The sequence below is a fragment of the Dama dama genome, chromosome 3 (assembly GCF_033118175.1).
Source record: "Dama dama isolate Ldn47 chromosome 3, ASM3311817v1, whole genome shotgun sequence".
NCBI classification, from domain to species: domain Eukaryota; kingdom Metazoa; phylum Chordata; class Mammalia; order Artiodactyla; family Cervidae; genus Dama; species Dama dama.
Genome location: NC_083683.1, coordinates 51,225,831 through 51,246,402, shown reverse-complemented (window position 1 = coordinate 51,246,402; position 20,572 = coordinate 51,225,831). Strand labels below are relative to the sequence as shown.

General features: G+C 39.4%; 1 protein-coding gene across 1 annotated transcript in view; it reads right to left on the bottom strand.

Moving 5' to 3' along the window:
* Window positions 1–284: 284 nt before the first annotated feature.
* The window catches only part of DBX2 (developing brain homeobox 2), a 34,472-nt gene continuing 14,184 nt past the window's right edge, over window positions 285–20,572 (bottom strand). Inside the window, exons 2-4 of the mRNA XM_061122905.1 lie at window positions 18,806–18,901; window positions 8,043–8,230; window positions 285–623 (exon numbers count right to left, since the gene is read on the bottom strand). Of these exons, the coding sequence (XP_060978888.1) occupies window positions 285–623; window positions 8,043–8,230; window positions 18,806–18,901 (623 nt within the window). The remainder of the gene's footprint in view (window positions 624–8,042; window positions 8,231–18,805; window positions 18,902–20,572) is intronic.

The window sequence follows — 20,572 nt, the reverse complement described above, 5'->3', positions numbered from 1 at the left end:
AAGCACGTATGCACAAAATCAGAGCTGTGACTGAGTCAACTATTACTCTTGGATTTTTTTAGTTTCATTGCAATTTCCAGAAGATTCTGTTCCACTTACAGATTAAGTCTGAGTCTAGGACCCAAAGAAGAGAACACTGGAGAGGGTTTCCTAAAACATTAGTCCATGTTTCACTCCTAAGGTATTAGGTTTTAGGCACTGATGAGGCACAAGCTAGCAGGCTTTGGAGCCCAAATGTTATTAATCAAGCGTTCTTTTAAGTTAACACGGCAGACTGTGTCCATTCACACTGTGCCAGTAAGTACACCCTTGTCTCTTGCGTCCTCTTCAGAAAACAAATACAAGGCACCCTGCAGTGACTTTGTTTCTGGGGGCAGTGCCTCTGCCCCTGGACTCTCCTGGATCAGTCTCTTTGAAGGTTCAGGCGAATTCTCCCTCCATCCTGGACTCGAGTGCTGCTGGGAGACTTCCCAGAGCGAAGCACATGGAGAAGTGAAACCTAGAGTCGATCGCGAGAGGGGGTCCTCTTGAAGGACTACTTCTTGGAGACACCTGTTGGAAAGCACTTCCTTTTCTTTGGAATTCCGCCATTTCATTCTTCTGTTCTGAAACCAGATTTTCACCTAGTAATAAAGTAATTGAACAAAATGATCACTTAACTCCACATTACTTCACTTCAGCATTTTAAACTGTAATTTTTCCCACTGTTCATTCCACAGAATGCCTTATTATGAGAGCCAGCCTAGCAAAGTCCTTGTAGTTTTTCAGTCCAAAAATATCTGAGAAATTAATATAACATGTCCACACCCTTATGAAACAAAACAACTGTGGTTAAGTTGGTGACATCCTATAAGTCGGGCATCTTTCAAGACTGGTTTACCTCTTTTCAATATTTTAAAACCTCATTTAGTTTATGCTAAATTATTTATCTAAAGGAAATGTTATCAGCTAGTAATATCATCTGAGTGTTTTTTTGGTTTTTTTTTTTTTTTTTTTTGGTGCCAAGTGTCAAGCCAGGCACTCAACATAGATTTTACAATTCGATCCTCACAGGGACTGCAGGAAGTCCTTATTGCTCACATAAGAAAACTGAGGTTCAAAGCAATGAACTAGTTCAAGGGCACACAGCTTATAAAATGGAAGTACTTAGACTAGACTCAGTGACAGTCCCACTCCAGTGCTGAGGCTCCTATAAACATTCAAACCTCATCAGAAACTTTTGGAGACTAAATTAAGAATACATTTCATAATGCTTAGATAAATTGCAGGCTTAATATAATTTCCAAGTTCGAGTACTCCCACGGTTTATCAACTTCAAAGAATTAGGTTCAATAAATTACAACTGATTGTAATGAACCTTAAAGTGCTTATGATGGTAGTTTCTAATCTGAGCCATATCTGCCCCCATCCCACTTGAATCTTTTCTACTAACTTCCCTCTTTACCTAATATGTAATCAACTGTACCTGAGCAGAAAATATCACAATTGGTTTCCTGGCGGTTGAAAAGTCAATCACATTGCTTTCCTGCGCATTACACTGCATCTTTTTGAGTAGCTTTCTATTTTTAAAACAAAAGCTGGAAAATTTTTACCTAAAGAAATAATTATTAAAGTGTACAAACCAAATATTTCTCCCAATGAAGTAAAACTCTAACTCTTAACTGAGATGGTCTTTCCAGATTGGCAAAACATTCTTTGAAAGTGAGTGTCAATGTCCAAAATGGCTACAAAAGAAGCTTATTGCAGGCAGCTGAGTCTGAAATACAGCCATCTCAGTTAAAAGGCTTTTCATAAAAAAACAGTACTACTGTGTACATATCAGAGCACTTGGTTCTGTTCATAAACTCATTTATTATTTGCAGTAGGCATTTACTCCCAGAAAATCTGCCAAGTATTTCTAATGGGTTTTTACTAAGACAGTTGTGTTCCCATTAGTAATTCTTGCCTTTTCATCACATCAATTATTTTCTTCTCCTGTTAGCTTTTCTGTCTAGAAAATTTTTGAGTAATATCTCAATTTGAAGAAAGTCATGAAAGAAGTTTTTTCATAAGTGGTATCAGGACAAGTGTACCATAAGTGGTACTGGGACAAACGTACGTACTTGGGGAAAATCACAAAAGTTCTGGGCTTCCTCAGTGGCTCAGTGGTAAAGAATCTGCCTGCAATGCAAGAGACCTGGGTTCGATCCCTGGGTCAGGAAGATCCCTGGAGCAGGTCATGGCAACCCATTAAACTAATCTTGTCTGCAGAATCCCATGGACAGAGGAGCCTGGTGGGCTACAGTCCATAGGGTCACAAAGAGTCAAGACATGACCGAAGCAACTTAGCACACATACATTCATAAAAGTTCTACCTCTCAGTAAAAATCTCAGATAGATAAAACAGCTAAACATAAGCACAAAACTATAAAAGTTCTAGAAGAAAATATAAGAGATGATCATTACAGTCTTAGGGAGATGAATGTTTTCTTAAGCATGACAAAACAGTAAGGCTACAAAAGGAAAGCTAGATCTGACTACATAAAAAGGAGAAACTTTTGTACAAATAAAGATGACCAAAAACATATGAAAAAGCCACAAAATTACCCAAAATAATTAAAAGTAGGGACTCAAAGAAGTATTTGTACACACAATGTTCACAGCAGCAATATTTATATTAGCCAAAAGGTGGAAGCAACCCAAATGACCATTGATGGATGAATGAATATACAAAACGTGGTCTATATATACAATTGAATATCATTTAGCCCTAACAAGGAAGGACGTTCTAACACATGCTACAATACAGATGGAACTTGAAGACACTGTGTCCAGTGAAATATGCCAGTAACAAAAGGACAAACACAGTATGATTCCACTTATATGAAGTACCTAGAGTAGTCAAATTCATAGAGACAGAAAATAGAATGGTGGTTGCCAAGTGCTTGGGGTAGGGAGGAACAGGGAGTCACTGTTTAACGAGTGCGAAGTTTCAGTTCTGAGAGATGAAAAAAGTTCTGGAATAGATGGTGATGACGGCTGCCTAACAATGTGAATGTACTTAATGTCACTGAATTGTACACTTCCAAAAGGTTAAAATGGTAAATTTTACGTTATGTGTATTTTACCACAATAAAAAAAGCCACAAACTTGGAAAGGATTTCTATGACAGCTGTTAACAGGAAAATGTTACTGACCATAATATTTCAAATATTTTGATTAACAGACAAAATAACTGCTGCATATCCATCAACAAAAAGACAATATGATAGAAATAAAATGATATAGCCATGAGAAGTCTAAATTCAGATGAAAATAACCAGTAAAAAGATTCCCAAGTTCTGATAACTAGGAAAAAAATAACAAATACAAGCTGCCAATGAAGGTGGCAACATTCTCAAAAATTTAAATAGTGGGACTATTTTAAAAAAGGGGACTGTTCATTAGTAGGAGTGAAATCTGATACAATTCAATATATTGATACAATATTATATTTGGAAAGGAATTTTTTAATTGATCATAATTTAAAATGTACATAAACTTTAATCTATAAGTCCCACTCCTAGTTTCCTATCTTACTTTTAATATTTTTACAGTGCATAAAGATATGTAATAGTAAAAACTAGGAAGTAACTTAAAGCTGAAGATGGCTAAGTGAATTATAGTATATCCATGTAATGGCCAGTTCTAAGGCACTAAAGAAAAATGAAGGAAATGTGTATGCAGATATGCAAGGATGTATCATATCTCATGACATCTGAATGGGGGCAGGGGGGAAGCAAAGTGTAAAATAATAGTCATTGTCAAAAGCATTTTCATAATAGCCAAAAAATGGGAACAATCCCAATGGCCACCATTAGAATGGATACACCATGGTGTACCATGTAATACTACGTAGTGATAAGTGTAAATGAGCTACTGCTACAACACAGCCAAAATACGGTCAGTGAAAGAAGCCATACACCAAAGAAGATGAACTGAGTGATATTATTTATACAAAGCACAAAAATGGGCAAACTAATCCATTCAGTTCGGTCAGGAAGGAGCAGGTAGTGCCTGGGAATGGGTGTGCAGGGGAATCTGGCCCCATGGTAAAGTTCTACTGCCTGAGCTGTGTGCTGGTTACACAAGTGATTTGTATTGTCCTTTGGAAAACATCAAAATATGTGCAGCGTGTGATCCCATTTTTACCTAAAAATACGTATATGTGCTTCTAGGTCACAGCTTCTTCCATCTGTAAAACAGAAATAACAGAAGTAGCTATTTTATTATCTGTAAATGACATCAAATGTCAGAGGAAGTGGTAATCATTATGCAAGAGTCTATCTTTTTTTTTTAAATGGGGCTTCCCAAGTGGCACTAGTGGTAAAGAACACACTTGCCAATACAAGAGATGTAAGAGACTCTGGTTCGATCCATGGGTCGGGAAGATCCCCTGGAGAAGGGCATGACAACCCTCTCCAGTATTCTTGCCTGGAGAATCCTGTGGACAGAGGAGCCTGGCAGGCTACAGTCCAAAGGGTCACAAAGAGTAGGACACAACTGAAGTGACTTAGCATGTGTTTTTTATGTGTTCGTGCATATATGACAAACATATAAGCTTATTTGGGAAATGAGTATGACAAGGCTGTATATTGTCACTGTGTTTATTTAACTTACATGCAGAGTACCTCACGAGAAATGCTGGGCTGGATGAATCACAAGCTGGAATCAAGATTGCCAGGAGAAATATCAACAACCTCAGATATGGAAATGATACCACTCTAATGGTAGAAAGCAAAGAAGAACTAAAGAGACTCTTGATGGGGGTAAAAGAGGAGAGTGGATAAAAAAAAACTGGCTTAAAACACAACATTCAAAAAACTAAGATCATGACATCCAGTCCCATCACTTCACGGTAAATAGAAGGGGAGAAAGTGGGAGCAGTGACAGATTTTATTTTCTTGGGCTCTGAAATTACTGAGGACAGTGACTGAAGCCATGAAATTAAAAGATGCTTGCTCCTTGGAAGGAAAGCAATGACAAATCTAGACAGTGCATTAAAAAACAGCAATATCACTTTGTCATCAAAGGTTTATATAGTTAAAGCTTTGGTTTTTCCAGTAGTCATGTACAGATGTGAGAGTTGGACCATAAAGAAGGCTGATGGCCAAACAAGTGAAGTTTTTGAATTATGGTGCTGGAGAAGACTCTTGAGAGTCTCTTGGACAGCAAGAAGACCACATCAGTCAATCCTAAAGGAAATCAACTCTGAATTTTCATTGGGAGGACTGATGCTGAAGCTGAAACTCCAATACTTTGGACATCTGATGCAAAGAGCCAACTCACTGGAAAAGACCCTGATGCTGGGAAAGACTGAGGGCAGGAGGAGAAGGGGATGACAGAGGATGAGATAGTCAGATAGCATCATTGACTCGTGGATTTGAATTTGAGCAAACTCCAGGAGATAGTGGAGAACAGAGGAGCCTAATGTGCTGCAGTCCGTGGCATCACAAAGAGTTGGATACAACTTAGTAACTGAACAACAACAACGACAACATATGAAATAAGAAAATGTTAACCTACTTCTGAGCTGTTCACTAAATTCATTGAGATAAAAAACATTCCTTCCTGAGGTATTTGAATTTTAAAACCAATATAATCAACTATGTACAACTATGTGCCTATGGATAAGAACTGAGAGATAACATGAAACTATGGAAACAGTTTGTTTTCTCAGAGTGGAAATATTATAGTCAACTCCTCATAAATATTATTTAATAGGCTTGATGCAATCCTTCTTCAATAGTTCATTTTAAAAGAAGATATTATGTACTATTATGGATTTTCATGCTTTCTCAGAGCACTGTCAGATTAATCCTAGCCATTTTTGCTCTTTAACACCTAAGAATCTGCCTGCCAATACATTTGAAAGAGATGCAGGTATGACTCCTGGGTGGGGAAGATCCCTTGGAGAAGGGAATGGAAACCACTCCAGTATTCTTGCCTGGAAAATCTCATGAACAGAGGAGCCTGGTGGGCTATAATCCATGGGATTGAAAAAGAGTCTCACATGACTTGGCAACTAAACAACACCTACCTCAAGTTCCAATTCAACCAGAGGCCCCCAAACTTATAAAACTACACACTTATCCAGGCCAATGTAACACAGGCCAGGCTTACTGAGCCCCCATGTGGTCCTTTCTCAGACCCAACAATTCCTCTGAGGACCAGAAAATTCCCATCACTAGACTCCCCAAGGATATATGGACCAGTCATATGACCGTCCCCTCCAGAGGTGGGAATTAGTGTAAGGCTCCAGAGAGATATATAAGTTGTAGAAGAACTACTGATCCAGCTCTTATATGGCAGTATAACTAACCTGCCAGCTGCTGTTTCCTATATTATTGTTTTATATTCTTATCTAATTGCTCATAAGCTTCTGCTTTGTCTTCTCAGTTGGTTGTAAACATTCCTGGGATGCCAGGGAGTGTTACCTGAATCAGTACTTATCAATATTCCCTCTTACCTAGCACAGAGTGTGTTAATTGCTCAGTCATGTCCGACTCTTTGCAACCCCACAGACTGTAGCCCACCAGACTCCTCTGTCCATGGGATTCCCAGGCAAAAATAGTGGAGTGGGTAGCCATTTGCTTCTCCAGGGGATCTTTCTGACCCAGGGATTGAACCCACGTCTCTTGCATTGCAGGCAGATCATTTACCATGAGAGCCACCCAGGAAGGTCTGAGTCTTACATAAAACAGACCATCAAGATATAACTACTGATTTGTCTGTCACAGACACAAAATTGCTCTGTGACATAGACAGAATTCCTATACTCATCCCTGTGTTTAAAGTGAGAAACTGAGGCACACAGCAGTCAATTAAGGGTATGGGCTCACCAGCACCACATGCGAGGAAAACACATACTGGCTGATCTAGGCCAACTACTCTCGACCACACCTCGTACTGCTTCCTATGATTACAAAAACTCAGGGGTCGGGGGGGGACAGATTACTTCCCTGGGGAAAGGAAGCAAGGTTAAGAAAGGTTTCATCCAAAAATAACTAGTTTAATGACATCTAAAGTTAGAAACCAGGTCATTTGTATTGAGGGGAAGTACAGAAGAATATGGTGGTTAACACAGAGCCTCTGCTAGCCCTTTAAAGCTTTTATGTGGATTCAAAAAATTCAGGTAGATGGAGCCCTGCACCAGGAAAGCCAGTTAGACAGAGTACCTGCTGCATTTCAGCTGCTGCCATCCCCATGAGCCAAGTGCCCCTGTGCAGTGAACAGCCTGCACAAATGTACATGGTGGGTCCAGGTTAAAGAGAACGCAAATTCCAGAGTCAGGTTGCCTGGGGTGGGGAGCTCAGCTCCAAAGCAGTTTCACTGTGACACTGGATCTCTATTTACTTTTCTACATTTCCTCATCTAGAAAATGGGGATATTTCACAACAAGGATTAAACAGGAAAATACCAGTGCCTTATACTATTAATTATTTATAAGTAGGCCAATCTTTAAATGGAGTACACTGCACTTCCCAAAAGGCCAGGAAGTCTCTTTCAAAATTATGTGAAACATCATTGTACAAGAAAGGTTTGTAAAAGTTGCAAATGTGAAATTACTTAACTGTACTTGACACAAGCCCACGGTGCAAAATAATGAAATCTATTAAGAGATACTTATGAGTCATTCACTTATGCCTTGACTGTTGGATTGGAAATGAAGAAAAAGACAGGAAAATTGGTTCCTGCTTTTGTAGGCAATTATGTAGCCAGTTTCTCTGAAAACAGAGCAAACAACACAATGATGTAAATGCCACAGCCTTTGCTCTTCTTTTCATTTGGGAAGAATTAATCAGGCAAAAACCTAAACTTCTCAGCAAATGAACCAATTTCCAAACAGGAATTGTTGCACATATTTCCACTCACTAAAAAATTATGAGAGTTATTTCAATAATGCTTTGGGGTCCAGTATTATGCTTAGTACAAGGAACAGTTGCCAAATGAATGGATTTCATTGGATTCCTTCAGAAATTAGGAGCTGTGTGCTGACCACACATCTTCCTGCTCATCAGTACCTGTGATTCTTTTAGTCCCAAGTTGATGGCAAGTTTCTTTCGGTCTGTTTTGCTGATATATTTCTGCTTCTGAAACATTTTCTCCAGAGCCTTTCTCTGGTCCTCAGAAAAGACAGCTCTTCTTAAAATGCCCCTCCGAGCTTTGGAAGTAGATTCTTGTGTCAGAAGAGGCAGTACACTCTCTTCTCCTAGAGGAAAAAATAATACAAAAAGCCCCATTAGCTTTGGGAGGAGAATTCCACTCATATTCCCCAGAACCACATCCTCCACCTCTTTGCCATGGCCAAATTATCTCATCTCTGAACTTTGCACACATAGAATGCTTCTTAACCTCTTTTTGGTCATGGACTCCATTGAGAATCTGATAAAAGTTCTTTGCTACCCACTGGGGAAAAAAACAACATACAGATGCTTGCCTTCCCAATTTTGCATGCCATGTCAGAAAGTCCATGGTCCCAGGTTACAAAGCTCCAATGCAGAACAAGTGATAGATGGTTTAAATACTTAATTTTCTTTAATTCTTCATTTATTTATTGTCTCAAATTGTTGAGCACTTACCATATGAGCAGGCACTCTGCTCAAAGCCACACAACGGCAAGTAAGACATATGTTTTATCATACTCATTACCTATAAAATCAAGGGAGAGGCATTTATTGAACTAGCATCAAAAGTGTGATGAAGTATTCCTAAGGAGGGTGCCTTAGGAACACAAAACAATGGGTCTAACCTTAATCTGGGATGTCAGGAAAAGCGTGCAAGAGTCGGAGATGTTTAATATGAGAAGGAAGGTTTGGAAGACCTGCAATCACCTCCTACCCTCTCAGTTCAGTTGATTATCAACTCCTTCAGGGCAGAGACACTACTTCTTCTGCCTTTTTTGGCTGGCACAACACTGGTTCCCAGCCTCTGTGAGTTTCATTCATTATTCACCATTCACTCGTTCATTCTGCTTTCTAGTAGTGGTAGGCAGAATTAAGTCCTTCCCAAAGATGCCCATGTCCTAATCCTCAGAGCACATGAATATGCTGCATTAAATATCAAGGGGGAATTAAGGTTGCAAATGGAATTATGGTTGCTAATCAGCTGACCTTGAAATTGGGAGAGTATCCTGGAGAATCCAAGTGGGTCCAATGTAAGTGGGAGAGGGAGACAAAAAAGGAAGTCACAGTGAGAGTTTTGAAGATGTCACACTTCTTCCTTTGAATATTGGAAGAAGGAGCCATAAGCCAAGAAATGCAGGCAGTCACTGGAAACTGGAAAGGCAAGGAAACAAATTCTCCCCTAGAGCCTCCAGAAGAAATGCAGTCCTGCCGACACCCTGATTTTAATCCAGTGAGACCCATTTCAGGCTTCTGATCTCTGTGACTGTAAGACAGTAAGTTTGTGTTGTTTTACATGTACGTTTGTGGAAATTGTTATAGCAGCAAGAAGACACTAATATACTGGGTATCAAACTCACTGGGTTAACTGTCAAGGAAACCAGACAAAAAGTACATGGTCCCTGCCACAAGGAGATCACCTTCTCATGGCAGGACTAACACACGAACATCACTCCAGAATATAGGCACTAGGAGAGCAGGGACTCCAGTTTACAGCTGTAGCTGGTATGCATTTTGGTGCTTAATAATTATTTCTAAATAAAGAAGCAAATGAATGTCTTAAGTACTAGAATAGAATGATCTCAAAAATGCTCTGGCATTACAAAAAATGAAGTGATGAGTTCAGAGAAAATAGGCTGAGTCAAGTATAACAGAACAATTCAGTTCCAGAAAAAAAGGAACTAAGGCCAACCCAGGCAGAATGACCAGCATGTTTCAAAGTCTAAGGCACAAAGGAATAAAGTGTCGCCAAAGAAGAGTAGTCCCTTGTACTGCAAGGAGACCAAACCAGTCACTCCTAAAGGAAATCAACCCTGAATATTCATAGGAAGGACTGAGGCTGAAGCTTCAATACTTTGGCTACCTGATGCAAAGAGCTGACTCACTGGAAAAGACTCTAATGCTGGGAAAGATTAAGGGCAGGAGGAGAAGGGGACAACAGAGAATGATACGGTTGGATGGCATCACTGACTCCATGGACATGAGTTTGAGCAAGCTCCGGGAAAGAGTGAAGAACAGGGAAGCCTGGCATGCTGCAGTCCACGGGGTCACAAAGAGTCAGCCGTGGCTTAGTGATTGAACAACAAGGAAAAGTAAGCAGTCAGCAAGGCCAAGGAATGGCATAAAGCAGAGGGTACAAGCTACAAAACCATATCCAGCCTGGAGGTGTGCTTTGTTTGGTCTTAGACTGTTGGTAAAAAATTCTGATTTAGCTGTTCATAATGAATAATTGGGAGGTTTCATTTGAAGCTCAGGTTTTCAACATCTCTTCAAAGGTAACCTCACTAGGCTTACCTTCCCACAGAGCAAAGAGCTACCAGAGTGAGTGGCAGATGCCCCCTATAGGGAGCATGTGGTCCCTAGTTTGGGATAGCCTCACTAGCTTGCTTTTTACCTGTCAGGCTCTTGAAGACATCTGGACCTGTGGTGTAGAGATTATGGAATGGAGTGGAATCAGCAATGAAGAGGGCTACAAGGGTCTGGAACATTATCCAATAGGTAGTGAAGATCAACAGAATATGTTTAAGTAGGATGTGACATGATAATAATAAACACACACCAAGCACTTTCTCTGTCCTCATACTTGCCCTGTATTACGCCACTGATATGCATTATTCCATTTAATTCTCCCAACCTATCTATGCCATGAATGCTACTATTATTCTCTACATTTTAAAGATGAATAAAAGGAAGCTTAGGTAGCTTAAGGAACTTTGTCCAAAGACTTATTCCAAAACAAATGCTCTTAACCCTACACAGTGCTGACACAATTCTGACTTGTATTTTAGAAGAAAAATGTCAATAAACAGATAAATCTTGTCAATTCTACCTCTGTAATATAATTGTTTTCTTTCCTATTTGTCTAAAAGATTTGTAAACAACTTCTAGCTAGTCTCTCAGCTCTGGGTTATGTCTCATTCTCATTCATCCTGACATTCCCAAAAGAAACACTGGCCTCTCTCTCTTTCTTTGAGCTCTGCAACACTCATAGAAATCTCCATAGAAATGCCATGATCCTTGGGATATAATGAAGCCCAATTCTTTACCAAGCTCTAGTTTTACTGATGCCTTTTCGATTCATTCTATTGTGGAATCTTGGTTAATTCTCCATCTATAGAACCAATTACCTTTGCCTGCCTCACACCAAGGTCATATCTTAAAGTCAGGCTTTGGCAACTGGAGTCACTATTTCTTGGTGGGTCAAGACTGTGAAGAAAGAAACATTTATGAACACAGGCAGGGCTCCTGTTTGTGACTATGGGCTTCTGCTCCCTGTCCTTGGTCAGGACCACATGGCATCTCCAATACAGCCTGGCAACAGTGTCCTCAAAATTCCAGCATGACCCTCTCACTTCATATTTTGATCTGGAATTCTTAACTTATAAATGTGTCCAATTTATCATTATTATAGCCATACATATTAAAATTAGGGAAAGAAACTTAAATACCCAAAGGTAATGAAGTGCATAAGCGCATCATGTTATACCTACTAAGTGAAAATTTAAAGAACCACTAAAGATGCCTAGGAAGATCAGGCAGCAGCAAGAAAAATACACTATATGATATATAAGATACATATCATGCAAACGCTAAGTAAAAATAAGGAAAGGAAAAAAGACTGATAAAGCAAAAATAAAAACTAAGAGAGGCTACCGTCTTACCGCTATAGACAAATAATGCATCTCCACTCTACATTATACCTCTGATTGAGTTTTATAAGGAAAACAAGCAAACATTGTAGCAACCTTTAGGGGAGAATCTAGCCAAGTAACTGAATCATCACTGAGTGACAACTGAGAATGAACCCACTCCATCCTTCAGATGTTCGTATTTGATAACGAGAAATGTGAGGAGGATAGGATCACACATAGTACAATGAGATAAACACCCACAGACCACCACATAGAGAACTTTTAAGCACCAGTTGAGAAGCCCTTTAGTTTTGGAGGCCAGCAGAGTAAATCCTGAGACAGAACTGCTACCAAAAGACTAGCAATTCCTCTTGTGGGACAGCTCAACAACGGGGCAGAGAGAGCAACTGACATCTGCGGAAGCTTGCATGCAGGGAGGACCAGGGTGAGACATGGTGGATCCAGGAATCTCACAGAGCTTGGTACTTCTAGAGAACGCAGGGGATGAGCAGGAAGAACACAGGACATTAGCTGGGAGGTAGAGTTGGACCAGGAGTGACTGAAACAAATTTAGGATATAACTTGCCACAGTGAAAAGTCTTCTGAGGACCTTGCATTTCAGAAGACCAATATTTTCTGAGTTAATACAACTTCTTATTTATTTTATTTTTAATTGATGTATAGTTGATTTACAGTGTTGTATTAGTTTCAGGTGTATATCACAATGATTCAGTTATACATACATATGTATGTACACATAAGTGAAGTGAAAGTCATTCAGCTGTGTCCAACTCTTTGCAACCCCATGGACTATACAGTCCATGGAATTTTCCAGGCCAGATTATTGGAGTGGGTAGCTGTTCCCTTCTCTAGGGGATCTTCCCAACCCAGGGATCAAACCCAGGTCTCCCACACTGCAGGCAGATTCTTTACCAGCTGACCACACGGGAAGCCCAAGAAAACTGGAGTGGGTAGCCTATCCCTTCTCCAGTGGATCTTCCTGACCCAGGAATCAAACCAGGGTCTCCTGCTTTGCAGGCAAATTCTTTACCAACTGAGCTGTCAGGGAAGCACGTATGCACATATATATACATACCTGTACATATATGTGCACATATATGTGTGTGCGTGTTCTCAGTTTCTCAGGCATATCCAACTCCTGTAACCCATGGACTGTAGCCTGCCAGGCTCCTCTGTTCACGCGGTTTTCTAGGCAAGAATACTGGGTTGCCACTTCCTACTTTAGGGGATCTTCTCAACCCATGGATTGAACCCAGGTCTCCTATGTCTCCTGCATTGGCGGGCAAAATCTTTACCACTGAGTCACTTGGGAAGCCCCATATTTTATCATACAACTTATTATATCTATACAAAAATACAAATAAATTTATGGCCCAATATAAGTTAGTTTAAAATTTTTTCCTACAATTTTTCTAAATCAAGGTTTTGTAGATAGGGGTCATAATTCTACTCATTTAGTGCATTCTTCACTAACATCTAAATGTTTACCTAAAACAATGTGGGTAACACTTTTAAATGTCCCTAAGACTTTTTAACAGGAACCCACAGATTTTCCTATTGAGTTATGTTTTCTATTGAGCTATGTTAAGAACAGAAAGAAGAGCCCCATCAAAGAGATCTACAAATACAATACTCTCACCAGTGTGAGGGGTGAGAATACACACAGACCAGACTCCATTTCTAAAAGAGAGACCTTTGGAGTAGTTGTGAGGATCAGAGGGTTAACTCCTTGGTTTGGTCCTCAGGATTTGGTGCTCTATAGCAAAAATATAGCCACTGAACAAGCAAAAGCCACAGCAAATATAAAGAACAGCCCATTCTTCCTTTGTGTGCTAGTTGCTTGGTTTTTCGAAGTTCTGCTCTCAATACATGAATCATGACTATTTTCATAAACAGACACGGCTCAGTTTCCTACAAGAAGCATGAGGCAAGATGCTGCTCCTCCTCACATCTCCCCTGGGAGTCTTCTGAGGGCTCTCTCTGGCCCTAACCATAAACCAGTGAGGAACTTACCCCATTTTCCTACCTTCTAAATGTAGGAATATGAGCTCAAATTTACACCTGCAAAACAAACATAGGCACTTCAAGAACTTGATGGTGATTTAAAAGTCTCTCAGAAGCTATTAAAAAGTTACAAGCAACAAATACCTTTGATTATTCCTAAATTCATAACAAAAATCTGCTTTATATGGAAACTTATAGGTGACAATAATAAATAAATACTATAAAAATAACAATGAACAGATACAGAGATTAGAGCAGGCCTAGAAAAGAGGCTTTAGAAGCCAGGGCCATCAACTCAAGGCGCTATAGACTCTGCCAACTTGCAGATGTCAGCATATCATTTTATAGCGTGACTTCCATATACATTTGGGGCTCAGTATGTGCTGCTGTGTGTGCCAATAATAAGTAGTGTGTCCTGAAATCTTTACCACAATCCCCAGAGGAAGATATTAGCATCCTCATTTCCATAGGAAAAAAAATAGTGAGGCTCTGGAAAGATAACTTGTGCAGTTGAGACCACACATGCAAGCAGAGTGAGGCCAGCCAACACTCTTTAAAACTATACCGAAGATTGTCAAAGTTACAGATGGTCATGGAAAGAGGTCAGAAGCTGGGGAGAGTCATTAAAATGGCAGAATGACCTAGGATAACAAAGTCTGCAAAGGTGTAATTCCCAGCACCTTGTGACAGCTCCCCTGTATCACCTTCACCCCTGGGGAATCCCTGTGTGACGTGAGCCTTCTGAAAGGCATTTCAAACGGAGGTGTGCTAAGTGAATGATACAGGGCGATGAGCAATAGAGAAACATTCAGTAGATAAACTGGTGGAGGTTTCTGTCTACCCCAGGGTAAGCTACTACTACTGCTAATGAACATTTGGGGAGAAAGAAAACTCCATTCCAGAAATGTTACTTGAATACTTTCACTGCCTCTGTGGAATTGTTGAATAGAGCCATCAACTTGGAAAAGCTATTGTCTTTGAGTCTCTGACTCCTTTAAACCTTCTTCCTGGTTGACTGAATGTCATTTACCTATAGAGTACCCTCCCTTCACTATTGAGAAGTCAAAACCTATGTTCAACTCATCACACAAACTCGTTTACATGTTCAGCACAATAACTAGACTATTTATCTATTATCACAAAATGCTGCATCTTAAAATCTTAGAGTTCCAAAGATAAATCCTTATAAAAGAAGCTCTCAGGCAGCTTTTTGTGGATTTCCATAGGTTTTGATGGGGCTTCCCAAGTGGCGCTAGTGGTAAAGAACTTGCCTGCCAGTGCAGGAGACACAAGAGATACAAGTTCGATCCCTGGGTCAGGAAGATCCTCTGGAGGAGAGCATGGCAACCCACACCAATACTCTTGCCTAGAGAATCCCATGGACAGAGGAGCCTGGCGGGCTATAGTATGTAGGGTCACAGAGTCAGACATGACTGAAGCAACTCAGCATGCATGCATAGGTCTTGTTCAGTTCCCTAAACCTACTGACCACTCCAGCTGAGGGCAGAACACAGCCAGGACAGGTGTGTTTATCAAGGTGTGCGCCCACCAGAGCATCACCACCTTTGACAGTGACACTCTTAGGACCAACCTAAAACAATAACAGGGTCCCTTTCCTGCTGCCTTCAACAAAATCCTAAATTCAAATTTCAAGGGTATATTATATTCTTTTAAGTTTTAACAAGGAAGGGAAGATAGTAAAATTATCTCCAAATGCATAATCTAAGTTCATCTACCAAGAAAGCTGAAACAATTTATTCCAGAATAGTATGTCCTTACTCATATCTTCATAATGCTGCTCCAAATTTAAACTTTGTTTTTTAATGCATAAAATTCTTGAAAGGTTAAATTCAAGTTGGGTACTCAAAGACAAAGAAATAATGATTTGATTAATTCAATGAGATATTCTGCATAATTAAGACACCTACACATTTTCATGTAGTCTTCTTCTTAAAGTCATTATCTGCATAATTTCTACAACTTTCCATCTCATTTTAGCTGAGAAGTATGCTATTTTGAAAGGAACCTTATGAATATACTATCAAAGATTTTCCTTACACTGCTTTGGGGAAGAGGAGAATTTACCACTGCCTTTTAATTTTTCCCCACTGTAAGGATTGTGCTTAAATAGCTAATTAAACTATTTATTATATGTGAGAAGGGCACTGAATGAATGATTATTTCCACATTGCAATAAGTCAATCATAAATCTAACAGGTTAATAAGAAAAACTAAATCAATTTTAAACAAGTGAATCATGTAAAGAATCAAAATTATATTTCTCTTGCTATGGATGTGTTGATCTGATCCTAAACTTTTAGAAATAGTAAAATCAATATTGTGAAACAATGATGAGGGCCATGATTTTACAACTTATTAAAATTTTTAGTATAAACCATAATTTTGGCTGTCCAGGCTGAAACTAAATACAAAATACTTGGACAGTTCATTTTCCTTCTTTTGTGCAAATGGAAAAAACTTAAATTCCTGGGCATAAAATCATTCTTATTATTAAAAACAAGAAGAAGAAAAGCAAATAAATGCCTTAAATAAAAACCTTACAGGGCAGTTGTAAGCCTTATTAACTGTTCCTTGGTATCATGAGTATTCATGTAAAATTCTTACTGACAGCCGAAATCTACCATTTCATTATTATTTGCTCCCAATACAATGAACATTATACATAAGAATATAGGAAATTCACTTCAGATTTATCACTAATGAGATGCCAACCTTTTTATTAAGAACACTGGTGGCATCTCTAAGTTGTTTTAAAATGGCAGCTTAGAAAGGAGACAAACATCAGTCTGAGCAGTGCTGATTTTCCACTTGTATGTTTTATTAAATAAAAGAGGTAAACACAGAGCTTTATAAGCTTCCAGGAATAAACACCACAATTTACAACAGCTATACCAAAGGCACATAGTGGGAAGGGCCGAGAAGCAGATGGAGAATAAACAGACTTGCTTAGAGTGATTTTTTTTCAAACAATTGAGAAGATGAAGTTGTCTAGGAAATGACTTTCGACTTACTTTTATGGGCTTTACTTATTAAACTGGCCTGAGCACCAGTATACTTTTACAGCCTAGAAACTCTTATTAAAACACCACTATAAAATGAATACACTCACACACACATGAATGTCCACCTGTCACATGAAATGTTTTGGTCCATTGCCTCCTATCTAAACTACACTGCCAGAGATGTTCTAAAGTAGAAAACCAGTGTTATACCAAGGTGAAATCACTGAAACTAGGTGTGGGAACTCTTTCAATCTCCACCCCTGGGATACCACACTAAAGATTAATTCCACAGAGACGCCACCACGCTGCAGTATCAGATGTTTGGGGTGTAAGCCTCTGTTCCAGTCGTTCTTTCCCGGTACTCTAATATATGGTGATAAATGTTTCCTTAATCTGTACAACATTTTTCAATTACCCTCATAGGAGACCACCTTGAAGGAGCGAGTAAAAGGTTTAGTCATGGTTTCTATTTTTCTATTTGAGTCAATCCATTCTAGTTAAATGGACAATTAATAGGTCACTTCCAAAATAGTAGTGTATCAGTCCTGGTTAATAAACAATCCCCACAGTGGATAATAGGCCCTATGTATTCAGCAAGCCCTGTATACACTCAGCTCATCCACTAAATCCCTTTTCAGGTGGACAGGGTTATATGGGAAGATGAGCTGGAATGAGTCTATAAAAGTCAGTTTCATTCACTGCTTTATTTTTCAGCCAAGTGCTTTAAATGGTGTCCAGAAATTCACTTGGAATGTGAGACAGCAGAAAAGACTGACACACAGTCTCGCTTTATGACCATACAAAAGGGCAACTGACCCTTGCCCGCGCTTTTTCCCTGTGAAATGGTTCTGAAAGTTCATAGGCACAGTGAAAAATCGTGGTGAGGTCGCGTGTGGATGAGTCAAGTAAAAGTGGCGATTGGTCACGGGTCTGTCACCCATTGTGGCTGGGTCCCGGCCATGTAAAGTGCCCTGTGGGAAAGTATCAGCCCCCTAAAGAGATGCTCAGAAGCCTGCAGCTCATTAAACGGCCAGTATTTGCTGCCTCACTTGTCAGGAATCATTCTGTTGAGCAACTGCTCTCCTAAAACATTCATAAAACACATGCAGAGAGAGAGGCAACAGAGATCTGAATTCAACCAGGATACAGCTCTGAACTTCAGCCTGACTCTACTCCTAGCTCACTTTTCACCTGACAGAGCTGCTAACCTGAATCAATATTTTCTCCTTGGCAGTAGAAATCCACATACCCCTCTGCTGGACTTCTTTTTCACAAACTTGAGTCCTCCTGCCTACAGATTCTTAGTTGACCAAAAATCTCAAGATCATTGTAAATGCTATTTCTTTTTATTTTCACGTAGACATTTTTTTTTTTCCTTTGTGCATGTGAATGTGTGTGTGCCCTTCAAGTTTCAAAGGTTGTCATTCCCCCTCTATCTCGGACACTATTAAAATGATGTAATGTTTGAAGAAAAGTTCTCTTGAAAACACTTCCTACAACCCTGCTTGGTTTTCTTCAAGATCATAAGAGATGGTATTTATCTCCTTTTACAATCTTGGCAATTTTGGATTATTTTCCTTGGACACCTAGCGACTTTCTGTGTCACATTTTAAACCGAATGGAAATTTTACACAGTCTCTTAGCTTTCCTTCCTTTCTTTTTTCTTCTTTAAATGAGCATCGCTACATGTTTTAGCAAGAGCCAAATGGGTCCCTCTGAGATCTTTTATAGCAAATGGAAAACAAGTCACTTTCCTTGATGTGTCAGCCCTGGGTTTCAAGGCTGTTAGAAACCGCTCACAATCGCACTCTGTGCTGAGGTCTGATAAATCTCTGGAAACCTCCTGAATAGGAACGCTGTGATTTTTAGCGAGGAATTAGCTCCTTGTCATTGCATTACCAATTAGTTTTCCAGAGCACATTAAATCCTGCTGCTTTGGTTTACAGAGTAACTGAGGCATTGCTGATGAAGCATAAAAACTTACTTGCAAAAGCAGTGGGGGATGCGGGGCGCCGACAGGACCCACCGCAGCACGCTGAGTAGAATGGCGGGGCGCTCAGAAAAAAGGGCTTGGAAGGCGCTGCAGAGAAAGCATTGATTGCATTGATTAGCCATTTCTTTTAGACAATATTCAAAATCCCAGTTTTCCCAAAGTCACGCAGTAAAGCCCCACATCTTCGGAGCATTTAGTTAGCTACAACTTTTACTGGAATTAACGTCATTTTAAAGTAGTCTTAACAACCTAGAGGGGTGGGATGGGAAGGGAGGTGGGAAGGATGTTCAAGTGGGAGGGGATATGGGTAAACCACGGCTGATTCATGCTGGTGTTTGGTAGAAACCAATACAAAACTGAAAAGCAATGATCCTTCAAAATAAATAAATACATAAAATTGAAAAGTAAATAAATAAAGTAGTCTTCACCTGTCAGAGCTTGCTGAATAACTTAATCGTGGTTTGGAAGTTATGGTATAAACGCTCAAATTATCAAAACCAAACTTACTTGTTCATTTTCTGTGTGGTTATAAATAGTAAATATCAAATAGTGCTTTATTTAAAATTGCCTAGAGCAACACTCTGTTCAGGAGAACTCTCTGATGATGGACACATCCTCTCTCTGCGTGTCCAATATGTATCTGCTTGTCGTATATGCCATTGAACACTTGAAATGTGGCCAGTATGTCTGCATAACTGAATTCTTCATTTCAGGTTTTTAAAATTTAAATAGACTCATATGTCTAGGGGCTAATACGTTGAGCAGCAGTTCTAGATACAATACTTCCCAAGAAACAATGAGTATGTTACACGCTTTTGAAGAGGTTATATTACTCCACTTTTTATTTTCAGAAGGTGCTTTGAAATATATAGACAGCTGGATTCCAAAGTTGAAAACAGTTAATTTACTGAGTAATTCAATGACAACAGTGTTTTCTCTGACCACTTTTACATGCTTAAAAGTATTTGAGAATAGTAACAATATTTACTCTCAAGTGATATCTGGTTAACCTGAAAGCATGTGTGTTTACAGTATTGGGAGTTGCCATATAATTCTGCTCTGCTCAGTTTATTAAACTATGCTATTCAGAACATTTTCAGTACATATATACAGAATAGTTATCATTACTCTTGTAAATAAAGAAATTTTAAACTCTGTTCCTCAGCAGATGAAAAATGGCTATAAAGGATGTCACAGAATATTAGTAGCTCTCCTGAATTGAGCACTTACTATATGCCCTGGTGGCTCAGACGGTAAAGCGTCTGCCTGCAATGCAGGAGACCCAGGTTCGATCCCTGGGTTGGGAAGATTCCATGAAGAAGGAAATGGCAACCACTCCAGTACTCTTGCCTGGAAAATTCCATGGACCGAGGAGACTGGTAGGCTACAGTCCATGGGGTCCCAAAGAGTTGGACATGACTGAGCGACTTCACTTTCACTCATTATATGCCAGGCTTTGGTTAAGTGTAGGACCTTAAATACAATATGTCCTTTTGCACAGTAGGGTTTAATATAATATAAACACAGGTGAGATTTCCTTAGGTGGGCAACTTGCTTTTACCATCACATAACCATCAGAGGGTCTGACACATTCTAAATAGTCAATAGATTTTTGATAAATGAATGAATAATCTTAAAACTAATAAACAGGAAATCAGGAATTCATCTTTTCCCTGTTCCTCTGACACTCTGAAACATAGTATCTTCTGTAACAGATAACTTTTAAATCTAGAGGATGACCTGAAAATAAATATTTTT